This window comes from Desmodus rotundus, chromosome 12, assembly GCF_022682495.2.
Source record: "Desmodus rotundus isolate HL8 chromosome 12, HLdesRot8A.1, whole genome shotgun sequence".
In the NCBI taxonomy this organism is placed as follows: domain Eukaryota; kingdom Metazoa; phylum Chordata; class Mammalia; order Chiroptera; family Phyllostomidae; genus Desmodus; species Desmodus rotundus.
In genome coordinates this window covers 50,470,162-50,492,356 of record NC_071398.1, presented here as the reverse complement: position 1 = coordinate 50,492,356, position 22,195 = coordinate 50,470,162, and the positions used below count along the sequence as shown (strand labels likewise).

General features: G+C 49.2%; 1 protein-coding gene across 1 annotated transcript in view; it reads right to left on the bottom strand.

Annotated features, from left to right (window-relative positions):
* Positions 1-22,195, bottom strand: part of LOC112313489 (zinc finger protein 585A) — a 97,276-nt gene that overhangs the window by 53,441 nt on the left and 21,640 nt on the right. Inside the window, 2 exon segments of the mRNA XM_071219976.1 lie at positions 1,001-1,069; positions 19,029-19,155. Coding sequence (XP_071076077.1) covers positions 1,001-1,069; positions 19,029-19,155 — 196 coding nt within the window.

The following is a 22,195-nucleotide window of genomic DNA, read 5'->3' as shown; positions in this document are numbered from 1 at the left end:
GACCAGCAAGGGGTTAACAAGGAAACAGTTAACTGCATGCTTCAGCTGAATGCGACTGTAACTTTTGCAGAAGAAATATTTATCACTTAGATAGCCTGGGAATGGAGCAATTATGCCTGAAGTTCTTCCCTGAGTCTGCAAAATGTCCTTCAGCTTTATCTAACTAACCCTTATAAAATAAACACAGAGACCATGTTCAGGGTCATTGTTTCTCCATCAGAGGACAACACCCCACCTGGCCCCCACCATTTCCTTAAACTGGGTCTTTCTTAATCTCCTGTCGTCCCCCTTCAGGGACCTCCTTCCCGGCTGGTCACCGCACACTTACCTCTAGACACACATATATATAAATTACTGATTTCAGAGACAGAGAGAAAAAGATCTGGCTCCAGTTCTTGATGATTTCATCGGTTGCTTCTCGAAGGTGCCCTGACCAGCAGTCGAACTCAACCATGGCATATCAAAATGATCCTCTAACCAACTGAACCACATCTGTATATTTTCTACTATGAAGTTTTTCTTACATAGAAGGAAATTTAGAGAAAAATATGACCAATAGCCATCCACTAAAACATCATGAAACATCACGATGACAGTCAGGGACATTCACCGGTCCCTCATGTCAGGCATCCTCCTCGCACCCCCCTCCATTCTCCTGGGCATGTAGTGCCCCCTGCATACTTGTGAAGGTGCCCCATCCAGCACATCCTGCCCGAGGCCTCTGTCACACTTCACTGAATGTTTAAGTGGCCACATCCCAGGTGTCCACAGGTGACTTCTGAGAGGCTTCGGGGTTGGACAACTCACTCCTGAGTCATCCTGTCCCCTGCAATTGGAAAATGCCATGGTCAGGACAGTACTCTCTCAACTCAGGGTCAACGACACCCCAGGAGATGGGGAGGGGGGCCTAGGGACTGATGGGGTTTGGGCAGGGCCAAGGGTCATCCCTGTCCAGAGCATGACCATAAGGAAGAAGGAGCCAGAGGGTGACATGACTCACCAGGGCCTCCTTGGTCCGCAACTGGGTGGCCATTCTTCCAGTGCCTATGGTGGCCCGGGCACATGCAGGCTGTGTGCAGGGAGAGAAAGGAAAAGGCACAGTGAGAGATAAGGTCCAGGCCCGACCCACAATGCAGACATGACGGACACACACACTAGAACACAGGCAAACAAGGACACACACACGTTAACAATGAATGCATTCACTGAGCCTACTGTTGGGGGGGGTTCTGCACCCAGAGCTCCCCTGGGCTGTCCCAGATGAGAATAAATCTACCAAGACGTGATCTCCTTGGGAAAGAAGGGTGACCAATCTCTCAAAGAAGGGTCCCCAACTTCTCCTTCCCTGTGTCTTTATTGAGTTCAGCTCACACAGAGATACATAGTATGCACACAAGCTCATCCACCAATGTTCAAACAGCTACAGTCTTGAGAAACTGACTTCATTTACAAATAATAGTTGAAGAAACCCAGGGATTGTCTCTGGTCAGCCTTGGCTTTAGCTCAAGTGTCTGTTTCATAGAAACAGGGCAGAGCAAGCCTCAAAGGAAACAATATATATTCTTTTTCCAGCCAGATTCCTGCCCCAGGGAGTGGTCTGTTCCTGTACAAGTTCCCAGCTACCTCTGGCACAGTTCCCAGGCTAAGTCAGGTGGGGACAGCAAAGCAGCCAAGAGACTGGGAGAATTTTACAGAAAAACTGAGGTCTCAGTCTATGATGTAGCCAAGGGATGACGGTCTTTCTGCCCCTTCTCTGAAGAACCCTAAGTCCTTCTTGACGGGCCATGCCAACTGTGCCTGTCTTTGGTTGACACCCCCCTTCTAAGGGGTCTTACTGGTCATTGGCTAACTGTTAATCTGCCCTGAGCCAAGCACGGGGAAGTGAGGGAAGCAAGGGCTGTGTTCCTGCCAGGAGGAAAATTTCTGTCTCCTCAGTGGCTCATGTCCCCAAGGCCTTTTCACTCAGCTCTAGACCTGGGACCCTTATTGTCCATTAATGAGGCTACAGTCCCTGAAACCAGGCAGGATGCCTGCCAACAGCCTATGGCATCCAAGGTACTCCACTACCATCCCTGACTTGATCCTCCTGACATCCTGCATTGGTGGGGCTATTTTCACTTACCTCATTTCACAGATGATGAAGCTGAGGCACAAAAAGATAAGTCAGGCACGAAAGAAGATAAGGGTGGGATTGGATTGGGCTGAGTACATCATGGTGCACGTGCTTGGTACACACGTCAGACCCACACATACACTCCCCCAACACACAGACAAGCCCTCACAGCCAGTCCCAAGCCTGAAGGGAGGAACAGGACCCTCTGGCCCCTCCCCACTGGGTCTCACTTACCCAGGAGGCACAGTGGGGCCAGGGCAGCTGACAGCAGTAGGAGCCCTTGAAAATGTCATCATTTCAGCACTGGCTGGTGTGGTTCAGTGGACTGAGTGCCAGCTTACCAACCAAAGGGTCACCAGTTTGATTCCCCAGACTAGGAGGGTACATGCCCGGATTGCAGGCCAGGTGCCCAGTAGGGGGAGGCTGAGAGGCAACCACACACTGATGATTCTGTCCCTTTCTTTTTCTTCCCTTTCCCTCTAAATATAAACATATAAAATGTTTTAATTAAAAAAGAATATATCATCATTCCCTAAATGTGAATCTAATGCAGCCTGGACTATTTTTGTCCTTATACCAATACAATCACTATTCCAAGTATACTTTATTTAAAAGGAGGCCATGAAGGCCCAGTGGTTCTGGAAACAGCATGTGCACGGGGCTGGTGACTGCTGAACCCAGAGTGGCCCTAGATATGTGGCTGCAGAGCCAGGAGCGTGGGCTGCTCTTGTTCCTCCTCCTCCTCCTCCCACTCCTCTGTCCAAGCTTTCTGACATTTCCTGCCATCCACTGCTCTTAGGAGAAACAAAGATTTACCACTGTGGGATGTTTAGTATGGTTGCTCTGGTACTGGATGGTTGGGTGTGGAATTGGTTGATTCACATCACAGTCTCTGAGCCTCAGTTTCCCATTTTGCAGATGGTGAGGGTCCCTATCTCGGAATCACAGGGAGGCCTATAAAATGCCCAGAACTAGCACTGCCTGGTGGAGCTCAGTGCATTGAGTGCCAGACTGGGAACTGAAGGATCTCCAGTTCGATCCCTTGTCGGAGTACATGCCTGGGTTGTGCGCCAGGTCCCCAGCCGTCCCCGCGAGAGACAGGCACACATTGATGTTTCTCTTCCTCCCTTTTGCCTTCCCTTTTACTCTCTCTAAAACAAAATATGTAAAATCTAAAAGAAAAGAAAAAATGCCCAGAACCATACCCTTAGCACCCAACACACTCCCTGAACATCTTTCTTCTCCCCATACCTGGCTACCACACGGGTTGTATCCTCCCAGGGTCCAGGGGAGGCTCTGGGGAGGGTCTGAGGGCAGGAAGGAGACGGGCTCAGGCGCCCCCTCTCGGCAGGGCAACGTCGCTGCACTGCCCGGAAACAGACACAGGTGCACCCAGACAGGGGAAGGCTCGGGCAGGAGAGACGCACCCCACACGCACAGACACACTCACACCAGACACACAGACAGACGCAGGGAAAGAGACCAGACACTGGTGCATATCGGGACATCGGGATGGTGCCTTCACTTGGAGACACCGCGGACTGAAAAAAGGCAGACGCGCACACGAATGTACACAGAAGGACCCCGGAGAGACAAAGACCTGCAGCACACACACACACACACACACGAGCAAAGGCGAGACACAGGGGGCCTCCCAGACACACGCGGTGACACACACCCGGGGACTAACACGGACACACAAAGAGACCGCCGGGAGTCTCAGCCCCACACATGCACACACTCACAGCCGCAGGCATCACCTTCACCCGTGCGACCACCCCCAGAGCCGCGCTCGGTCTCCCGAAGCCCCAGCCCCGTGCGCGCTCCAACTCCCCACGCGGTTACCTCAGGAGAAAGACCCGCTTCCGCTGGGCCCGCCGACCGCACTGCGCCTGCGCGGAGCGGCCTACCACAATTCCCCGAAGCCCTGCGGGGCACTGGGCGAGCGCTGCGGGGCCGACCGGAGTCCGAGTGGCGGACGCGCGGCTCCACGTCCCTGCAGTCCCCGCGACACAAAGTCAATAAGACAGGGTTCGTGAGGGAGCTGGGGCGTCAGGGCGAAGGAAGCGAAGTGGATCAGGGAGCGGGAGGAAAGTACAGAAGAGCACGGGTCCCAGGGAGGAACGGATTCAGCGGTGAGTGTGGGAGGAGAGCCAGAGGGGGGTTCGGAGCCGTAGGTAGCTGGGGACTGAGAGGAGTGAGCTGGGGAGGAAGTAGGGACAAGGTAATTGCAGAAAAGGCGGGGCGTGTGTGGTGGCAGAAAAGAAGCTAGTCCCCGCCCCCTCAGGCGTCCAGCCCTCGGGTCTTGAGCTCGCTTGTGTGTGCTCACTTGCAGAAAATTTGTAAAGCGTGCAGAGACGCCGGGAAGCAAATGATCTTAAACACAGGGAGTATCGGCTCTTCGCCTTAAGAGCCAGCTCCTGGTCAGGGCGTGTTACTGCTACAGAACGAAAGCTGGGGTTCTGCTGCCGGTCTCCCCCTAACTGGAAAGCTCTAGAGGCAGAGGCTGGTGAGAAACAGGTTTTTCACTCAAATGCAGGGTCGGGAAGAATGGCAGACACTTGTCTCAAAGCCCATGCCCTCCGAATAGCCGAGAAAACCCCAGCCGTCCTCAGCCCAACCAGAACAGAAGGCCGAGTCCAGAGCTCCTGCTTCCAAGTACCATCTTTTGGGAACCGCAGCTGCTGCTGAGCAGTCACCCAGGCAGCTCAGCTTGTTGGTGGCTGCTGTCTGGTTTCAGGCTCCTTCCTGGAACCTGCAGGCTCTGACTTTAACCAGGTCTCTTCCAGGACCACAAAGTCCCGCCAGCTGACAGGGTAGTATCGTAGCTCCTTCCAGACCTAGCGCACCCTCGAACCAAAGGGTCACTGGTGTGATTTCCAGTCTAGGGCCCATGCCTGGGATGCAGGCCAGGTCCACAGTAGGGGGCACGTGAGAGGCAACCACACATTGATGTTTCTCTCCCTCTATTCCTCCCTCCTTTCTCCTCTAACATTAAATAAAATCTTTTTTTTTAAGATTTTATTTATTTATTTTTAGAGAGAGTGGAAGGGAAAGAGAAAGAGAAGGAGAGATACATCAGTGTGTGGTTGCCTCTCATGTGGCTCCCACTGGTGACCTGGCCTGCAACACAGGCATGTGCCCTGACTGGGAATTGAACTGACAACCTATTGGTTCACAGCCTGTGCTCAATCCACTGAGCTACACCAGCCAGGGCGAAATAAACTCTTAAAAAAAACCAAAAAAACTTGGAGCAAAGGAAAATGCGCCTATGGAAAATTCATCCCATGGAGAGTGTATATTGGGTAAATGAGCATCCAGGATAAAGGAGATGAGAAATAACTCACCTCCGGATATTGCTGGTTGGAATATGTGTGTGGTGGGGAGATGGACAAATGTGATTTCCTCCTAATATTTCTCCCAAAGCATGGAGACCAGCATACCCCAGGGAAACTGTTTTCATACTGGACATCAGACATGGTAAACCATTCCGAAGTCAGGATCCAGGGCTATGAGGAACACGTGGCTTGCAACCTGTTGCTGGGTTCTTGTGAGGTATTTGTGTTCCCTCCCCGCGATGGTTGACACTCATTTGGATGGGACAACCAGTAACTCCCTCTTGCACCCAACAACCATTTTAAATGATGTTGGTGGCCCTGGATGGTGTGGCTCAGTGGACTGGAAGCCAACCTGTGAACTGAAAGGTTGCTGATTTGATTCCCAGTAAGGGCATGTGCCTGGGTTTCAGGCCTTGTCACACATCGGTGTTCTCTTCCTGTCTTTGTCTCTCCTGTACCCTCTCTGAAAATAAATGCAATTAAAAAAAAAAAAAAACATGATGTTTGTGTCACTTAAGTTTTGTTTTTGTTTTTTTTAATTTTAAAGACCACTATGAGAGACTTAGGTGTCTGAAGCAAAGACTGTTACTTCCTCTTCATGAATATTTTTTCTCTTTGTGAACCACCTGGTAACTTCTACAGCTCATGAGCTTGGGGCCTTCCAGCTGGTGTTGCAGGGAAACTGGGGGCTGTGTTTGGGGAAACAAGGAAACACACAGCTGGCAACAATCAGATCTCTGGACTACATTCAGGCATGTGTGACAAATTTGACAATGTCCCGTGGAGCCCACCTCCCCCTCTTCTAATCCCTCGCTTCCACTTTACTATTGAAGAGATGAAGATCCAGAGACACTAAAGGTCTTCTCCAGTCTCATGGGAGTGTTTCTTCCAGCTCAGTCTGGAGCCGCAGTGCCCCTGGCCACGCTCCCAGATACTAGACCTGTATGGGGACTTGCTTTCCACATGGCCCTGTGGATGCTCTGGAAGCAGCTGGTGAGCATGGCATAGACTGTCCCTACTGCCCATAGTCCTCAGATCTGTCTCGGCAGGACTTCTCTTGCGTCTACCTGTGGGCTCCAATGTCAAGTCTGGCGCTGGCCCATGGGCTCATGAACTGTCTGACGGGTGTGGATTCTGAGATCCCATGCACATCGCCTATGTGTGCATCCTCCTCTGGTGTCACATGAGGTGGAAGTTTCTGCTGAAGGTTTTCTTGCACTTGTCATACTCAGGGCTTGTCTTTCACATGGAACCTCTGGTGGACAGGGAGCAAGATATTCTTGACGAAGGCATTGCAGCAGTGACTACCCTTATAGGGCTTCTGCATTGTGTCGTCGTTCTGCTGCTCTTGCAGGGATGAGCATTCAGGAAGATGGAGCACTGGTAGGGTATTCCTCAATGTGCACGTGCCTATGCTTCCTGAGAAGAGTGGTTCTTGCAACAGGCCTTGCAACACTGGCTGCACTTGTAGGACTTCTCCCCAGTGTGCATGCATCAGTGCTTCCTGAGAGACGTGTTCTGGCTGAAGGCCTTTCCACTCTGGCCACAGGTGTAGGGCTTCTGCTCGGTATGTGGACTGTGGTGTGTTAGGAGGTACTCTTTCCAAGTAAAAGTCTTGCCACAGACCCGCATACATATGGCTTTTCCCCCATGTGCGTCCTCTGGTGCATGAGGAGGCTCCTATTTAGTTTGAAGGCTTTACCACAGTCCCCACATGTGTCTGGTATGCGTCCTCTGATGTACAATGAGGCTCCTGTTTCTGGGTGAAAGCCTTGCTATAGCCCTGGCACAGATACAGCCTCTCCCCAGTGTGTGTCCTCTGGTATGATGAGGTACAGTTTCCGGGTGAAGGCCTTTTCACAGTCCCTGCACGTGTAAGGTTTCTCCCCAGTGTGGTCTTGTGATGCACCATGAGGCTGCTGTTTACAGTGAAGGACTTACCACAGTCCTGGCACACATATGGCTTCTTCCCAGTGTGAATCCTCTAGTGTCTGATGAGATTCCCTTTCTGGATGAAGACCTTGCCACAGTCTCCGCATGCATACGGCTTCTCCCCAATGTGCATCCTGTGATGCCTGATGAGACTCTTGTTATGTGTGAATGACTTGCCAAAGTCCCCACACATGTATGGCTTCTCCGTGGTGTGTACATGCTTCTGGATGGTGATATAGGACTGAAACCTGAACTGCTTTCCACTTGCTTTGCAGCATTAGGGCTGCTCCCTGGTGTGGATTCCTTGCTTCTCCTTCAGAGACCAGCAACACCTGAAAGCCTTGTCGCAGTAGGGCTTCTTCTCTACAATAGGTTTTGAGGGAGGACAGAGGCTTGAAGTCCCTGAGTCCTTCCTACACATGGTGAATGGGTGCATCCCCTGTCCTCTCCATCCCTCTGATCTTCCTGGGGCCAGCATGGGGCTTTGTTGAACAAATGCCTTAAATTCACAACATTCAGGGGCTAATGCTTGGTACATGTCCAAATGCCCCACACAGGTGCCTTGGCTCCCCTGGCACCGTCCTCACCTCCCATATTCCTAAGGCAAGTCTGATCAGGACTTCTCTTGCGTCCTACCTGTGGGCTCCAATATCAAGTCTGGCACTAGCCCATGGTCTCCCAACCTACCAGTTGGGTTTGGATTCTAAGATCCCCCAGTTCCCTGTGTGCCACGTGAGGTAAAAATTCCTACTGAAGGTTTTCCTGCACTTGCCACTCCCGTAAGGCTTGTCTCCCACACAATCCTCCTGTGGACAGAGAGCAAAGGATCCTCATGAAGGCTTTTACACATTGGCCGCACTTGTCCACAGGGGTCTGATGAGGATACTCTGAAGGGATGAGGGTGTCATGAAGCCCTTCCGGCAGATGGAGCACTGGCAACGCTACTCCCCGGTGAGTGGTGCCTGTGCTGCCTGAATGAGATGTTCTTGCTAAATGCCTTCCTGAACTACCCTCACATGTATGGCTTCTCCTTGGTATGTGTCCTTTGATGCACACTGAGGATAGATTTAGAGCTGAAGGCCTTGCTGCAGTCCCCACACAAATATGGTTTCTCACCAGTGTGCATCCTCTGATACCCAATGAGATAGCATTTCCTGCTGAAGGCCTTGCTGCAGTACCCACACACATACAGCTTCTCTCTGGTGTGTGTCCTCTGATGCTCCATGAGGCACCTATTATCTCTGAAGGCCTTGTTGCAGTCACCGCACATGTATGGTTTCTCCCCAGTGTACATCCTCTGCTGCATATAGAGGCTCCATTTTTGGCTGAAGGCATTGCTGCAGTTGCCGCATGTGTAAAGCTTCTCCCCAGTGTGTGTCCTCTGATGCGAGATGAGGGTGCTATTCACATTGAAAGCCTTGCCACAGTACCAACACACATAAGACTTCTCCCCAGTGTGTCCTTTGATGCACACATAGGATCCATTTCTGTGTGAAGTCCTGACTGCAGCCCACACACGAGTATGGCTTCTCCCCGGTATGCATCCGCTGATGCAAACTGAGGCACGATTTCTTACTGAAGGCCTTGCTGCAGTCCCCGCACACATATGGCTTCTCCCCAGTGTGCATCCTCTCATGCTGCACGAGGTACTTTTTCTTCCTGAAGGACTTGCCACAGTCCCTGCACGTGTACTGCATGTCCCCGGAGTGCATCCTCAGATGCCTGATGAAGTGACTATTCCATCTGAATGCCTTGTCGCACTCTCTGCACACATAAGGCTTCTCCCTGGTGTGCGTCCTCTGGTGTAGGATGAGGTTATCCTCCTGGCTAAAGGACTTGCTACACGCCCTGCACAAATATGGCTTCTCCCCAGTGCGGATTTGTTGGTGCTTCCACAGGGAGGCACTATAACTGAAACCCTTGTCACAGTGTCCACACTTGGATGTCTTCTTCTCTGCACAAAGCTGGGAGGGAGAACTGAGGCTGGAAGTACTTGAGTTCTTCCCACACGTGGTGAATGGGTGCATCCCTTCTCCTCTTGGTGGGGCCAGCATGGGGCTCTGGTGGACAAATGCATTAAATTCAGAATCACCAGGGGCTAACACCTGGGACATGTCCAAATGCCCCTGACAGGTCCCCGTGCTCCCGTGTAGCTGCCCCACCCTGTTGGGAACCGCCCTGCCTGGTTTCAGAGGCTGTAACCCCTCAGGGTTAAGGCTGAGTCAGAGTTGGGACCATAAGCCACTAAGGAGACAAAGCTTATCTCCCTGGCAGGTGTGCCACCTCTGCCCACTTCACCCTGCTTGGCCCTGAGCTTGGCCACTTAGCCAATGACGGGTAAAAATCCTCAAGGGAGGATCAACCTAAGATAGGCATGGTCACAAAAAAAGGCCCACAGGGAAGGACTCGGGGGGCTGTGGAAAAAGGGGGTGATGGACCCTCGCCCCTAGGCTTTGAAATAGCCTGAGTCCTCATTCTGTCTGCAAGAAGTCTCCTAATCTCTTGGCTGCCTTACTTCCCTTGCCTGATTTAAGCCTGAAGCAATAACAGAGGGCAGTGCAGTCCTGTGCTGGGAGGGGCGGATTCCCTGGGGAATCAGGCCTAAGAAAAACACATACATTCCTGTGAAACCTACTTAATTTGTACCCTCAGTTTAAAAGATAAGGGTCCAGACCTGAGATGAGTCTGGCGCCTAAAGTTTTATGGCCCTCTAACTAATTGGCTATAACTCAGAATAAGCCCTCAGAGTTCTCTGTAAATCTTGTATTGTTTAACCCTTACTGGCTGACAATGATTGATGAGCTTTATCTGTATTCCTATGCGAATGAACCTAACAAAAGCCCCTGGAGAGAGAGGCTCTGGGCCCTTCTCCTTTGAGAGAAACGGCCACCTTTCCTCCCCAAGCAGATCATGTCTTGGTAGTCTTTTTCTTCATCCGTGGCGGACCGGGGGGCTGCGTTAAAGCCCCCCAACATCTGGCGCCCGGAACAGGGACATGGGCACTGGACAGGGACCTGAGGATTTTCGGGACCTGCACGGACCAGAGGCTTCGAGCCACCATCGCCACGGACAGCACGCCTAGGAGGACGGGAATTAGCGCTTTCATCCCCCCAGGGACAGGGGCACCGCACAATAAGGCCCCCAGGCGTGTTACAGATCAGAGGAAAGGTTTCTGTCAGGCCGCCCCTTGAGCGGTTTTCTTTTCATTTCTCTCCCCTGCACCCTCTTCCATGAATAGGAATCTTGCTTTCTCTCTCCCAAGCATTTGCTGAGGTTTAGGCTTGGGGAGGAGAAAGCAAAGACTTTCCCTTTTATTAGCTTTCGTAGCGAGGTATTTATGAGCATCTCAGCTTCTTGCTGAGCGCCGAAGAAAAGAGGCACTTCCTCCCTCCAGCTCGAGATCTCGGGTGCCCCTACGTGAGTGGGGGCCTCGCAGAGGTGTCTGGGGTCGAATCCCTGAGACGTGCAGGGGCCTCATAGGGAATTCCATCTCACGTAATTTAACTTTTGGCTCATCCAGGGAAGCGCGATATAAGGGTTGGTCACCCAGCGCTTCCGAGCCCTCCCAGCTGGTTTAGACGGCTGGGAAGAGAAACCGAGACCCATAAGCGGGGTCTGGGTACCCCAAATATCGGGTAACCCGCCCTGACTGTGTTCCACCAACAGCACATTTTGACCCACTACACTCTCCTCCCTAGCAAGAAACAGGGTCTGAGGGTGCAGATGGGTTGAAAGCGAAATTGCTTTTGTAACCTCAGCGCTTGCGGGGGGGGGGGGGGGGGGGGGAGTTTCAGAAAAGGTTCTTTTAATTGTTAAGGAGTTTCTTTAAAAGTTTTTAAAAATCCTCAACGATGGGGAACGGGCTCTCTAAAGAACAAGAGCAATGTTTTAAGCTAATTCAGGAAGTTTTTAAGTCTGCTGAAGGTCTCCCTAGTAAGGGATCTTTAGACTTATTTAGGAACAGGTTGGGCAAAGATTCTAAGGCTTCCCTCTTGGCTACGGCAATTAAGGGAGATCCCAGATGTTACAATTGTGGAATGCCTGGCCACCTGCCCAGGGACTGTTAGGCCACCTTAAAAAAGAAGACAAGCTTCTCCCTGGGGATTGTCCGTGCTGTAGCAAAGGCAGGCATTAGGTAAAGGAATGCCTCTCTAAATTCGACCATATATCTTACCTGTGCCCCTTAATATTTAGGGCCGTGATCTCCTCAGTCAATAGGGTGTGTGATGTATTCAAAGAAATATTAAGAATCCTCCTTGTTTATGCCGGAGCCGTGACCTTTTATTATAAAAATGAAATATAGGAGTGCGATCTCCCGGGGAGAGCTAGCCCTTCTCCGCGGAAGATAAGCACCAATTTTTAACTCGGTACCTGTAAACACTGATCATTTCCTTAGGGAAGAACTGGCTATTCTCCCGGAGGAAAAGGTTAGTTAAGTCACTTAAGGCCCTTGGCGCGTAACCGCTTTTTTCTTTGGCGCTCGCACAGGCCCAGCTCCGAGCCCGGCTCCCCTGCCGGGGGTTCGGTGCCACCATCGAGCGCCACCACCCCCGCCGAGTGCTGCCATCCCTGTTCGCCCCTGTCCGGGCCGGCTGGCACCACGGCCGAGTCGCGCAGCACCGTGCTGCACCGGGGATGCGGGCCCCCGTGGTGCCACCGCCGCCATGGCCGCCACCGCCACCATCTTTTGCACAGGGTCTAGAGGTTAGGGTTCCTGGCTTTCACCCAAATGGCCCGACTAGCTCAGTCAGTAGAGCACGGGACCCTTAATCCTAGGGTCGTGGGGTCAAGCCCCGCCTTAGACTTTTACAAGGAGAGGCACTTTTAAAACTAAGGCTATTTTTTCAACAGCCACTTATAGAGCCGCCTTCCTTTGCGAACCGGGAAGCCAAAGTTTAAGGCCTTAAAGCCAAGAGGAGCCCTCCAATCAGGGCAAGAATCAGATAATCAGGTCCCTAGGACTAAATAGGAAAAACATAAGGGACTGTTTTTTTATCATTCCCCTAGCAGAAAGGGACCGCGAGAGATTTGCCTTCTCTGTAACCAATATCTTTCTTCCAGGCAGCTCACCAGGGTAAACAGACAATTACCTGTCAGACTTTTTTGCTTCCCCACACTGGGGACGCCTACTAGCCTAATATGTCCAGATTGTCAAGCTCTTGCAAAAGCGCCCCCTACTCTTACGATTAACCCTAGAGGGTTGCAACCTCGAATAATTTGGCAAACAGATATTACTCACTATCCCCTTTGACGCAGATCTCAGCCCGCAAGATCTGCTGTTGAGGTTTCAGTATTCCAATACACATACACACGGACTACAGACGTCCTGTAGGGGAAAAGGGACAGGGACGGTGTGGTCACTCTCTCAAGAGGAGAGTGCCTGTGAGTGCTTTGGCCACTCCCTCAAGGGGGGAGCGCCAAGAGCCTTGCAGTGACCAGCCTTTATAGGTTTTTTAGGCCCTTAACATCAAAGAAGGTCCTCTTTACTATACAAAGGTTTGTTTTGGGTGGTTATCTTTGCAGACAACAGAGAGGATGTCACTGAATACATCAAAGGAAGGAATTAAGAAAGTAAAGGAAAGTGTAGGATCAGGCTTTCTTAGAAAAATGGGGAATTCAGCATAAAACAGGTATCCCCTATAACCTTACGGGCCAAGCAATTGTTGAAAGAGCTCACCAGACTTTTAAGACATTATTAAACAAACAAAAAAGGGGGAGTCGGGAAATATCCTCCAGGAATTTAACCATGCTAGCCATATATACATAAAATTTTTTGAATTGTGATGATAATTTAAAGTCACCCATAGACAAACACTTTGTACAAAACAGGCCTCCAGGCCCACACCCTTTGGTCTTATACAAAGACCCATTAGGGGAAGGAAGATAGAAAGGCACAATTAGACTATTAACTTGGGGAAGAGGGTATGCTTGTGTTTACTCTCCAGAAGGACCTTTAGAGCTGGCAGCAAAAAGAGTGAAGCTATATCATAACAGACCCACCCCAACAACAGATGTGGCCATTCGTCAGGATTCTACAGCTGGGACAGACGGAACAGATTCCCCGAGAACCAAGGTGGAAGAATGTTGCCACCAGAAGACACAGACTCAGAGGAGCAACTCCCCAGATCAATCTCAGGGAGTAATTTGGGGTGACCTAAAAATTCTCAATACAAGGGCAGAACAGTATGCCCAGCAATTAAGAGTCTCAGCTTATTTGTCAGTTAGTTCTTCTAACCTCACCAAGGTGGCCCTAATCTTGGGCCTGCTCACGTGCCTCAGAGGGATAGGCCTAGCCTCTGAAACTAATCATATATATTGGAGCCATGTTATCGACCCACCTATGCTTAATCTCCATACTTGGTGGAATCCTGAGCCCCCTTTGTCTAGTAACGATACTGAGTGGACTGGAGGCACCTGGCTCCCTCCAGATGGACCGCTAGAGGAAAAACATCATTGGCTGTTTGCTCCGGAAGGCACTGTATATGTCTCTAACCATTTGCTTGCTTGCTTTTCCTTGTTAACCAATACCCTCTGTTTACCTATTATGTCTAAGTGGTATGCTTATGCAATGACTAATTATACTGTTCAACAGTCTTTGCCTGAAGTAAATCTTTCCTTAGTTGGAGCAATAGGATTTAAAGGAGAAAGGCCAGGGAAAAGTACTAAACCACCCAATTTTCCTTTATGTCAAATAGATGGTGGATCAGCCAAACTAGTCACTTGGAAGTTGTGTTGTGATCAAGCACCATCATTAATCAGTATCACTAACACCCCTTTAGTAGCAGAAAACTGGGGTGCTAAATGGAAGGTGTATGCCATAACAGGTTCAATAATTGAGAACCCAACGCCCTTCCAAATATATAACAAACTTAGTTGGCATGGTGGAGGAGCAGGAGCCCCTATTCTCAGAATAAAAAACCTCAATCATACCAGCCCATGGCATACTTCTACTTGGAAGATGGGGCTCCCCTTTATTGACCATCAGACAGGACAATTTCAGCTCATCCAAAGAGGAGATGATGCCTTTGGTTACTTTAACATTTGGAATATTAATCGTACTTGGGTTACTGTATGTACTTCTCATCCTTACCTGTTTGTAGCCGTCCCTGGTACACCTCAACTTATGTATAACGAGACTGCTACTGTATATACTTTAATTACTACCCCCGGCACTATATATACTAGCTGCTTAACCTGTGTGAATGTCACTCAATTGAATTTTACCACCATATTTGTCATCCGTCAACAGGCTCAGGCCTGGGTTCCTGTTAATCTTACTCGGAGTGGGCTGATTCAGGAGGAATAAGTGCTCTCAATAAGGCCCTTGCCCGTGTCAGGACCCGCTGTTTTATAGGCATGCCTATTGCCTCCACAGTTTCTGCTATTGTAATAATTGGAGCTGCTACTACTGCGTCTGTAGCCCTTACTGAATCCATTCAAACCGCGCATGCGGTTGATGTTCTTCTCACTAATGTTACTCAGCAAATGATCCAACAGAGCCAGATTGATCAGGAAATGCTTACTCAGCTCTCTGCCACAGAATCTGCTATTGTCTGGCTTGGAGAGCGGCAAGATGCTCTTGCACTAAGGCAACAACTTACTTGTGATCCTGATTTTTCTAAACTCTGTGTTACTCCATTAAGGTGGAATTCCAGTCAGCACTCCTGGGCAGATATTCGTCATCGCCTGCAGGGCGAGTTCTCTACCAATCTCAAAGGACAAATTGATCAGCTCCAGTTTGAGCTCCACCAGCAACTCCGTGACATCAAACGCTTAACTGAACGGAAAGTGTTCCAGACCCTCCACGACAATCTACAATGGCTAAACCCTAAGAACTGGTTTGATGGACTGAATTTACAAGTTTGGGTCATGGCAGCCCTTGTGTGCGTCTTTGTCTTAATCCTTATTTGTGCCTTACGATGTATTTGGAGGTTGTTTTCTCGAGATCACGTTCAGAAACAGCAAATGGTAGGTTTCACAGGCTTAACAACTACAACTGATTTCACAAACAAAAAAGGGGGAGATGTTCGGAACCACCCTGCCTGGTTTCAGAGGCTGTAACCCCTCAGGGTTAAGGCTGAGTCAGAGTTGGGACCATAAGCCACTAAGGAGACAAAGCTTATCTCCCTGGCAGGTGTGCCACCTCTGCCCACTTCACCCTGCTTGGCCCTGAGCTTGGCCACTTAGCCAATGACGGGTAAGAATCCTCAAGGGAGGATCAACCTAAGATAGGCATGGTCACAAAAAAAGGCCCACAGGGAAGGACTGGGGGGGGGGGGGGCTGTGGAAAAAGGGGGTGATGGACCCTCGCCCCTAGGCTTTGAAATAGCCTGAGTCCTCATTCTGTCTGCAAGAAGTCTCCTAATCTCTTGGCTGCCTTACTTCCCTTGCCTGACTTAAGCCTGAAGCAATAACAGAGGGCAGTGCAGTCCTGTGCTGGGAGGGGCGGATTCCCTGGGGAATCAGGCCTAAGAAAAACACATACATTCCTGTGAAACCTACTTAATTTGTACCCTCAGTTTAAAAGATAAGGGTCCAGACCTGAGATGAGTCTGGCGCCTAAAGTTTTATGGCCCTCTAACTAATTGGCTATAACTCAGAATAAGCCCTCAGAGTTCCCTGTAAATCTTGTATTGTTTAACCCTTACTGGCTGACAATGATTGATGAGCTTTATCTGTATTCCTATGCGAATGAACCTAACAAAAGCCCCTGGAGAGAGAGGCTCTGGGCCCTTCTCCTTTGAGAGAAACGGCCACCTTTCCTCCCCAAGCAGATCATGTCTTGGTAGTCTTTTTCTTCATCCGTGGCGGACCGGGGGGGCTGCGTTAAAGCCCCCTGACACCACCCTGTCCCCCTGTATCCCCACTTTTTCACAGGCGTAACCATGGGCTCCATTCCCCATAAATCCTTCCACCATCGCAATGGATGTTCTGTCTTCCCAAGAGTCCTTCTCTGGGTCCGAATCGTTCATGGCCCCTTCAGTCTCCAAGTCTGAGGGGAGGGGAAAGAGATGACAACACATGCAGTTAACCACACTGGGAGGGAGGATGTTCCAAAGACACGACAAGGAACAGCCTGAGAGTAGGGGACAGCTTGTCGTGGGCACAGAGGGAGAAGAGAAGCTGTGATGTGAGACAGTGAGTTGTAGGGAGGTGAGCACAGAGCGAGAAAGGCCTCACTGGGAGTGGGTGCAAATGGGGCCAGCACAGCTCAGTGCTGGGAGGAAACCCTGAAGAGACAGAGGGAGAAAACAGGCTTGGAGGAGCGCATCAAAGGATCCCACACACCCAGGGAGGGTTCACTGCACCTGGCTCCTTTCTTCCAGGCCTCGTCCTGCACGTCCCCAGACAACTGTGCTTCTCAAAATATTGCCTGTTATTACTGAAGATAAAGTAAGAGCTGATACTCCTGTGCCTGTGCTGGCTGTCCTGTGCCTCCCCACGTGCCACTGGAGCTCCCAAATTCCTACACTGCCCAGGAGTGGCCTGGTCCTTGGGCTGGCTCCTCACACCTCCCCTTAGCACACTAAATCCCCCCTGGTGACCACACGCACTTCAAGCATGTTGTGCCTTGTCCCATGGGATCTTCTATTTCTGTTTAAAGCCTACGGGGCTGCCCTAAGTCCAGACTCCGCTCAGCACTTTAAGGTTCATCCAAACACTTTAAAAACTGTGAGATCTTACACAAAAAGTCACATTAAAAGAGGACAGATCCTGGCACATGTAGTCCTCCTTCCTAGGCAGTAACAAGGAACGCAGCAGTGGTAAGCAGCTGTCTTCCTACCCCATGAAAGACCTCACTGGACACATAAATCCAGAGATTGATACCCACCCCTTGAGTCTAGAACTGGAAGCAATCCTAGCGTTCATCATCAAGTGAAAGGATAAACACATGGTGATGTATGCAGGAAGTACAATATTACTCAGCAATAAGAATAAGTCGGCTAAAGTACAGCTGGTTAGAGCGCTGTCGAGTGCACCAAAGATTGCAGATAGGACCCAAGTTCAGGGCTTGTGCCAAACGCAACTGATTGATGTTTCTGACACACTGTCATCTCTCTCTCAAAACAATAAAAAAGAAACAAGGAAAAAAATGAAGGGAACGATTTAAATATATGTTAGGCATGAGAGAACCTCAAAGAAATGATGAAAAGGGTAAGAAATTACGATATAAAAATAAACATATGTGCCATATGATTCCACATATGAAATTTTAAAATAGGCCCTGGCTAGTGTAGCTCAGTGGATTGAGTGCAAGCCTGTGAACCAAAGGGTCTCCAGTTCAATTCCCAGTCCGAGCACATGCCTGGGTTTTGGGTTGGGTCCCCAGTAGTGGGTGTGCAAGAAGCAACCACACATTCATGTTTCTCTCCACCTTTTTCTGCCTCCTTTCCCTTCTCCCTAAAAATAAATAAATTATAAGAAAAAAATTATTAGAAAAAGCAAACTAAACCCAATGGTTGCTGGAGGTTGGAGGGTGCACAAAATTAAAGAAAAATTTTATGGGCTAATGGACGTATCTGCCTCATGACGATGATATCTCGAGTGGATACAAATGTCAAAAGGCGTCAAATCATTTGCTTTAACTATGTGCAGTTAATTGTAGGTCAGGTAAACCACCAGAAAAGCTGGTAAAGAAATGGGACTGTACACTAATTGTGAAAGTTAGTGTTTTTACTCCACCATAGTATTAGGGACATCTGTGTATCCATGAGTGCTAAGAGTACTCATCTTTGAAGACCTTCGTGATTTTCAACATTATTACACACCTTCATTTGTTTGACAATCTTGTATGTGGGCATCTTGGGCATTTTCTGCAATTTTCTCCCTCGAAAATCTCTGCACACTTACAAGAGACATTTTAAGGATATATTCCACAAATGGAATCATTCGAATTGGGTTAAGAACAAACTGTCTTCCCAAAGAGCTGTCGTCCCAACATCACGCATCTAAAATGAGTCCCTTTCCCTGCACCCTCATATTACAGGAAGATATTACTTCTTTTTTTATGCCACAGCTGAGGATATTCTCACATAGTGAGGAAGGGGGTGGGGAGGGAGAGGGGAAAGAGTGCAAGAGAAAGAAACATTCATTAGGGCAAGAAACTTCGATTAGTTTTCTTCCTGGATATGTGCCAACTGGGATCAAACTCACAACCCAGGTATGTATCCTGACATGGAATTGAACCCACATCCTTCAGGGTCTGGAAATGCTCCAAACAACTGAGCCACAATGGGCAGGGTTACTATTCTTTTCATATCTATGTACATCATTGGTAAAAATTGTATTTCTGTGACTCAATTGGTACTTCTTTGACGATTACCACAGTTCAAAAATCTTTGTAAAGTGTAACTCCATGCATTTGTATATCTGAGAACTGAATGATGAAAAGCCGGGTCCATCCCTCTATCATTCATTCATTTAGTGCTTTTCTCATTTGTGTGTAGCAGTTTTTAGCATACTTATGATACTCTGGCTGTTATAGATGCACTAAATACTCTCACCCACTTCATCATCTATCAACTTCATTTTTAGGTTCCAATAATCTGAACGTCCCATAAGTCAGATATGTGACCTTTTCTATTTCTGTGTCATCCTGGAGTGACAGGCACATGGTGAGTGACGTGGTGAAGCTGTCTCCTTACCCAGTGAGACCAGGTTCCAGTAGATCTCCATCATCACGTCCCTGTACAGGTCCTTCTGCGCAGGCTTCAGCTGCTGCCACTCCTCCTGGGTGAACTCCACCATCACATCCCTGAATGCCACTGACCCCTGTAGGAGGAAGTGCACACCACTCACCACAGTCAGGAGATGCAGCCAGGTGGACTGGGAGGATCAGGAAGGCACAAAAGAAGCACCTGTTGCGGGGTCCAGAAGGTGCGGAGCTCTGAAGCCCCTAATGACTCAGTGTCCTTGGTGCCTAAGTACACTGGGTGATCCACAGATGGACAAATAAACTATGACACTGTTCACAGGAAGGCAAACCAAACAGTTCCATAATGGGCAAAAAACCTGAACAGACGCTTCACCAAATGGGACACACAGATGGCCAAAGTACATATGAAAAAATGCTCAACGTCACTCATCATCAGAGAGCTGCAAACTAAAACCACAATGACAATCACCTCAGACAGGTTAGACGAAAACCCCCTCTGTGGAACCTCAACTGGTCAATACCAAAGTGACAGGTGCCTGAGCAGTGGCAGCTCTCAGCTCTCAGTGTCTGGGAAATCGGAAGGGGTGATCTGAGGTTAGGTCCATGGAGGGAGATTCTGGGTGGAACTGGTGGGTCAAGTCCTGAGGCTTAAACAACACTGGAGCACTGAGGAGGCTGAAGCCAAAATATCCAAATCAACAAAGTCACTGGAGAAAATGAAAAATGTGTCTTTTACTTTACAGAAAAACATAATGGGCCTTTTGGCCAACTCAATAAGTATAATCTATTGAATTTATCATCGAGGTCACAAATTCATCAACCACCCCCAAAATTTCCTCCTGCTCCCCTTAATTATTGCACTTATTTTATTTTAATTTTTTTAAATAGAACTCCTGATGAAAGTCTTCCCTAAGTCACCCTGCCTGCATGAACTCGCTCAATGAATATTTTACTGAGCAGGCTCCAGGCACTGAGCCCGGGACGGGAGAGACTGAAAGCCTGAGTCTGTCCTGGGCATCTGGGTGCCCACTCTCTACAGCACAAGTGTGGGAAGTGAGCCCTGGCTGGTGTGGCTCAGTGGATTGACAGCAAGCCTGCAAAATAAAGAGTTGCTGGTTCAATTCCTCGTCAGGACTAATGCCTGGGTTGCGGGCCAGGTCCCCAATTGGGGGGGTGTGAGAGGCAAGCACACAGTGATATTTCTCTACCTCCCTTTCTCTACAAATAAAATAAATGAATGTTAAAAAAAAAAATCATAAAAAACCATGACTGTTGTCACTCAGTGGATTGAGAACCAGCCTAAAACAGAAAGGTGTCTTGTTTATTCCGACTCAGTGCACACGAGTGGGCAGTGGGCAAATACCAAACTGGGATGCTGCTAGTGGGACCCATGAATATTTATCTCGCACGTCGATGTTTCTCACCCTATATTTCTTCCTCTCTTCTCCTCTCTGAAAATAATTAAAATCTATACACCGTTGCTCTACTTTCACAATTTAAAAAATGAAAAAATGAAACATACAAAAAGCATGGCAAGCACTGATGCCCAGCCCTGGACAACTGGCTCAGTTGGGTGGGACTCTCTGCTAGACACAAAATAGTTGCAGGATCTATACCAGCTTGGAGCGCATGTGGGAACAACTGATCGAAATTTCTCTCACATCTGTGTCTCTCTCCCCTGCCCCTCTCTCTTCCTGTCTCCCTAAAACTCAACGAACATTCCTCTGTTGATTAAAAGAAAGATTTGCCCCCAGACACAAATATATAAATTTCCTGATTTGACAGACAGAAGGCAAGAGATGTTGTCCCACATACTGATGAATTCATTGGTTGCTCCTTAGAAAGTGTCCTGACCAGCGATCAAACCCACAACCTTGGCATATTAAGATGAACCTGTAACCAACTGACCCAAATCTGTATATTTTTGTGTGTTCTTTTTAAAGATTTTATTTATTTATTTTTTGAGAGAGGGGAAGGGAGGGAGAAAGACAGGGGGAGAAATATCAATGTGCAGTTGCCTCTCGCATGGCCCTACTGGGGACCTGGCCCACACCCAGGCATGTGCCCTGACTGGGAATCAAACTGGCACCCCTTTGGTCCGCAGTCCATGCTCAATCCACTGAGCTACACCAGCCAGGGCTACATCTGTACATTTTTTATTGTCAAGTTTTTCTTCCATAGAAAGAAGTTTAGAGAAAAATACCACAAATAGACACCCACTAAAACATCACAAGGACAGTTAGGGACATTCACCACTTGTTGGGACCTGCCATGTCTGGTTTCAGAAGCTGTAACCCGCCCCCGCCCCCCCCCCCCCCATGGCTAAGGCTGAGTGAGTGACCTTGGGACCAAAAGCCACTAAGGAGACAAAGCTAATCTTCCTGACAGGGGCATTGCCTCTGTCCCCTTTTACCTAACCCTGCTTGGCCCTGGGCAGATGACTGGTCATCCAATGACTGGTGAGATTCCTCAAGGGTCTATTGAGGCATGGTCAAGAAGGAGCCTTCAGGGAAGGACTTGGGCGGCTATAGAGAAAGGGGGTGATGGACCCTCAACCCTCAGCTTTGACATAGACTAAGTCCTCATTCTGTCTGCAAGAAATCTCCTAATCTCTTGGCTGCCTTACTCACTGTCCCCCTCACCTCCCCCCAACCCACCCACTTAAGCCTCAAACAATGCTGGGCAGGAATAGGCGGTTCCCTGAGGGGGAGGGGATCAGGCCTAAGAAAGAGTGCACAAAATCCTGTGAAACCTGCTTTGCTAAGAATGCCCTAATTTTCTGATACCGATCCAAGCATAAAATGAGTTCTTTCCCAAAGTTTTATAGCCGTTTAGTTAGTTGACTCTGACTCAGAATAAGCCCTCATACTTCTTGGAATGTTACCTATTGTTTGATCATTACTGCCTGACAATGATTCATGAGCTCTACCTGTATTCCTGTGCACATCGAACCCAATAAAAACCCTTTGAAGAACAGGCTCCTGGCCGTTCTTTGAGAGATGGGCCACCTTCCCTCCCCAGCAGATCATGTCTTGGTAGATTTATTCTCATCTGTGGAGGCCAGGGGCAGGGGGTGGTGGAGCCCCCCCACAACCACTTCCACACCACAGGTGTCCTCCTTCCCCACCTCCTCCAGGCCCAGGGCCTTTAGTGCCA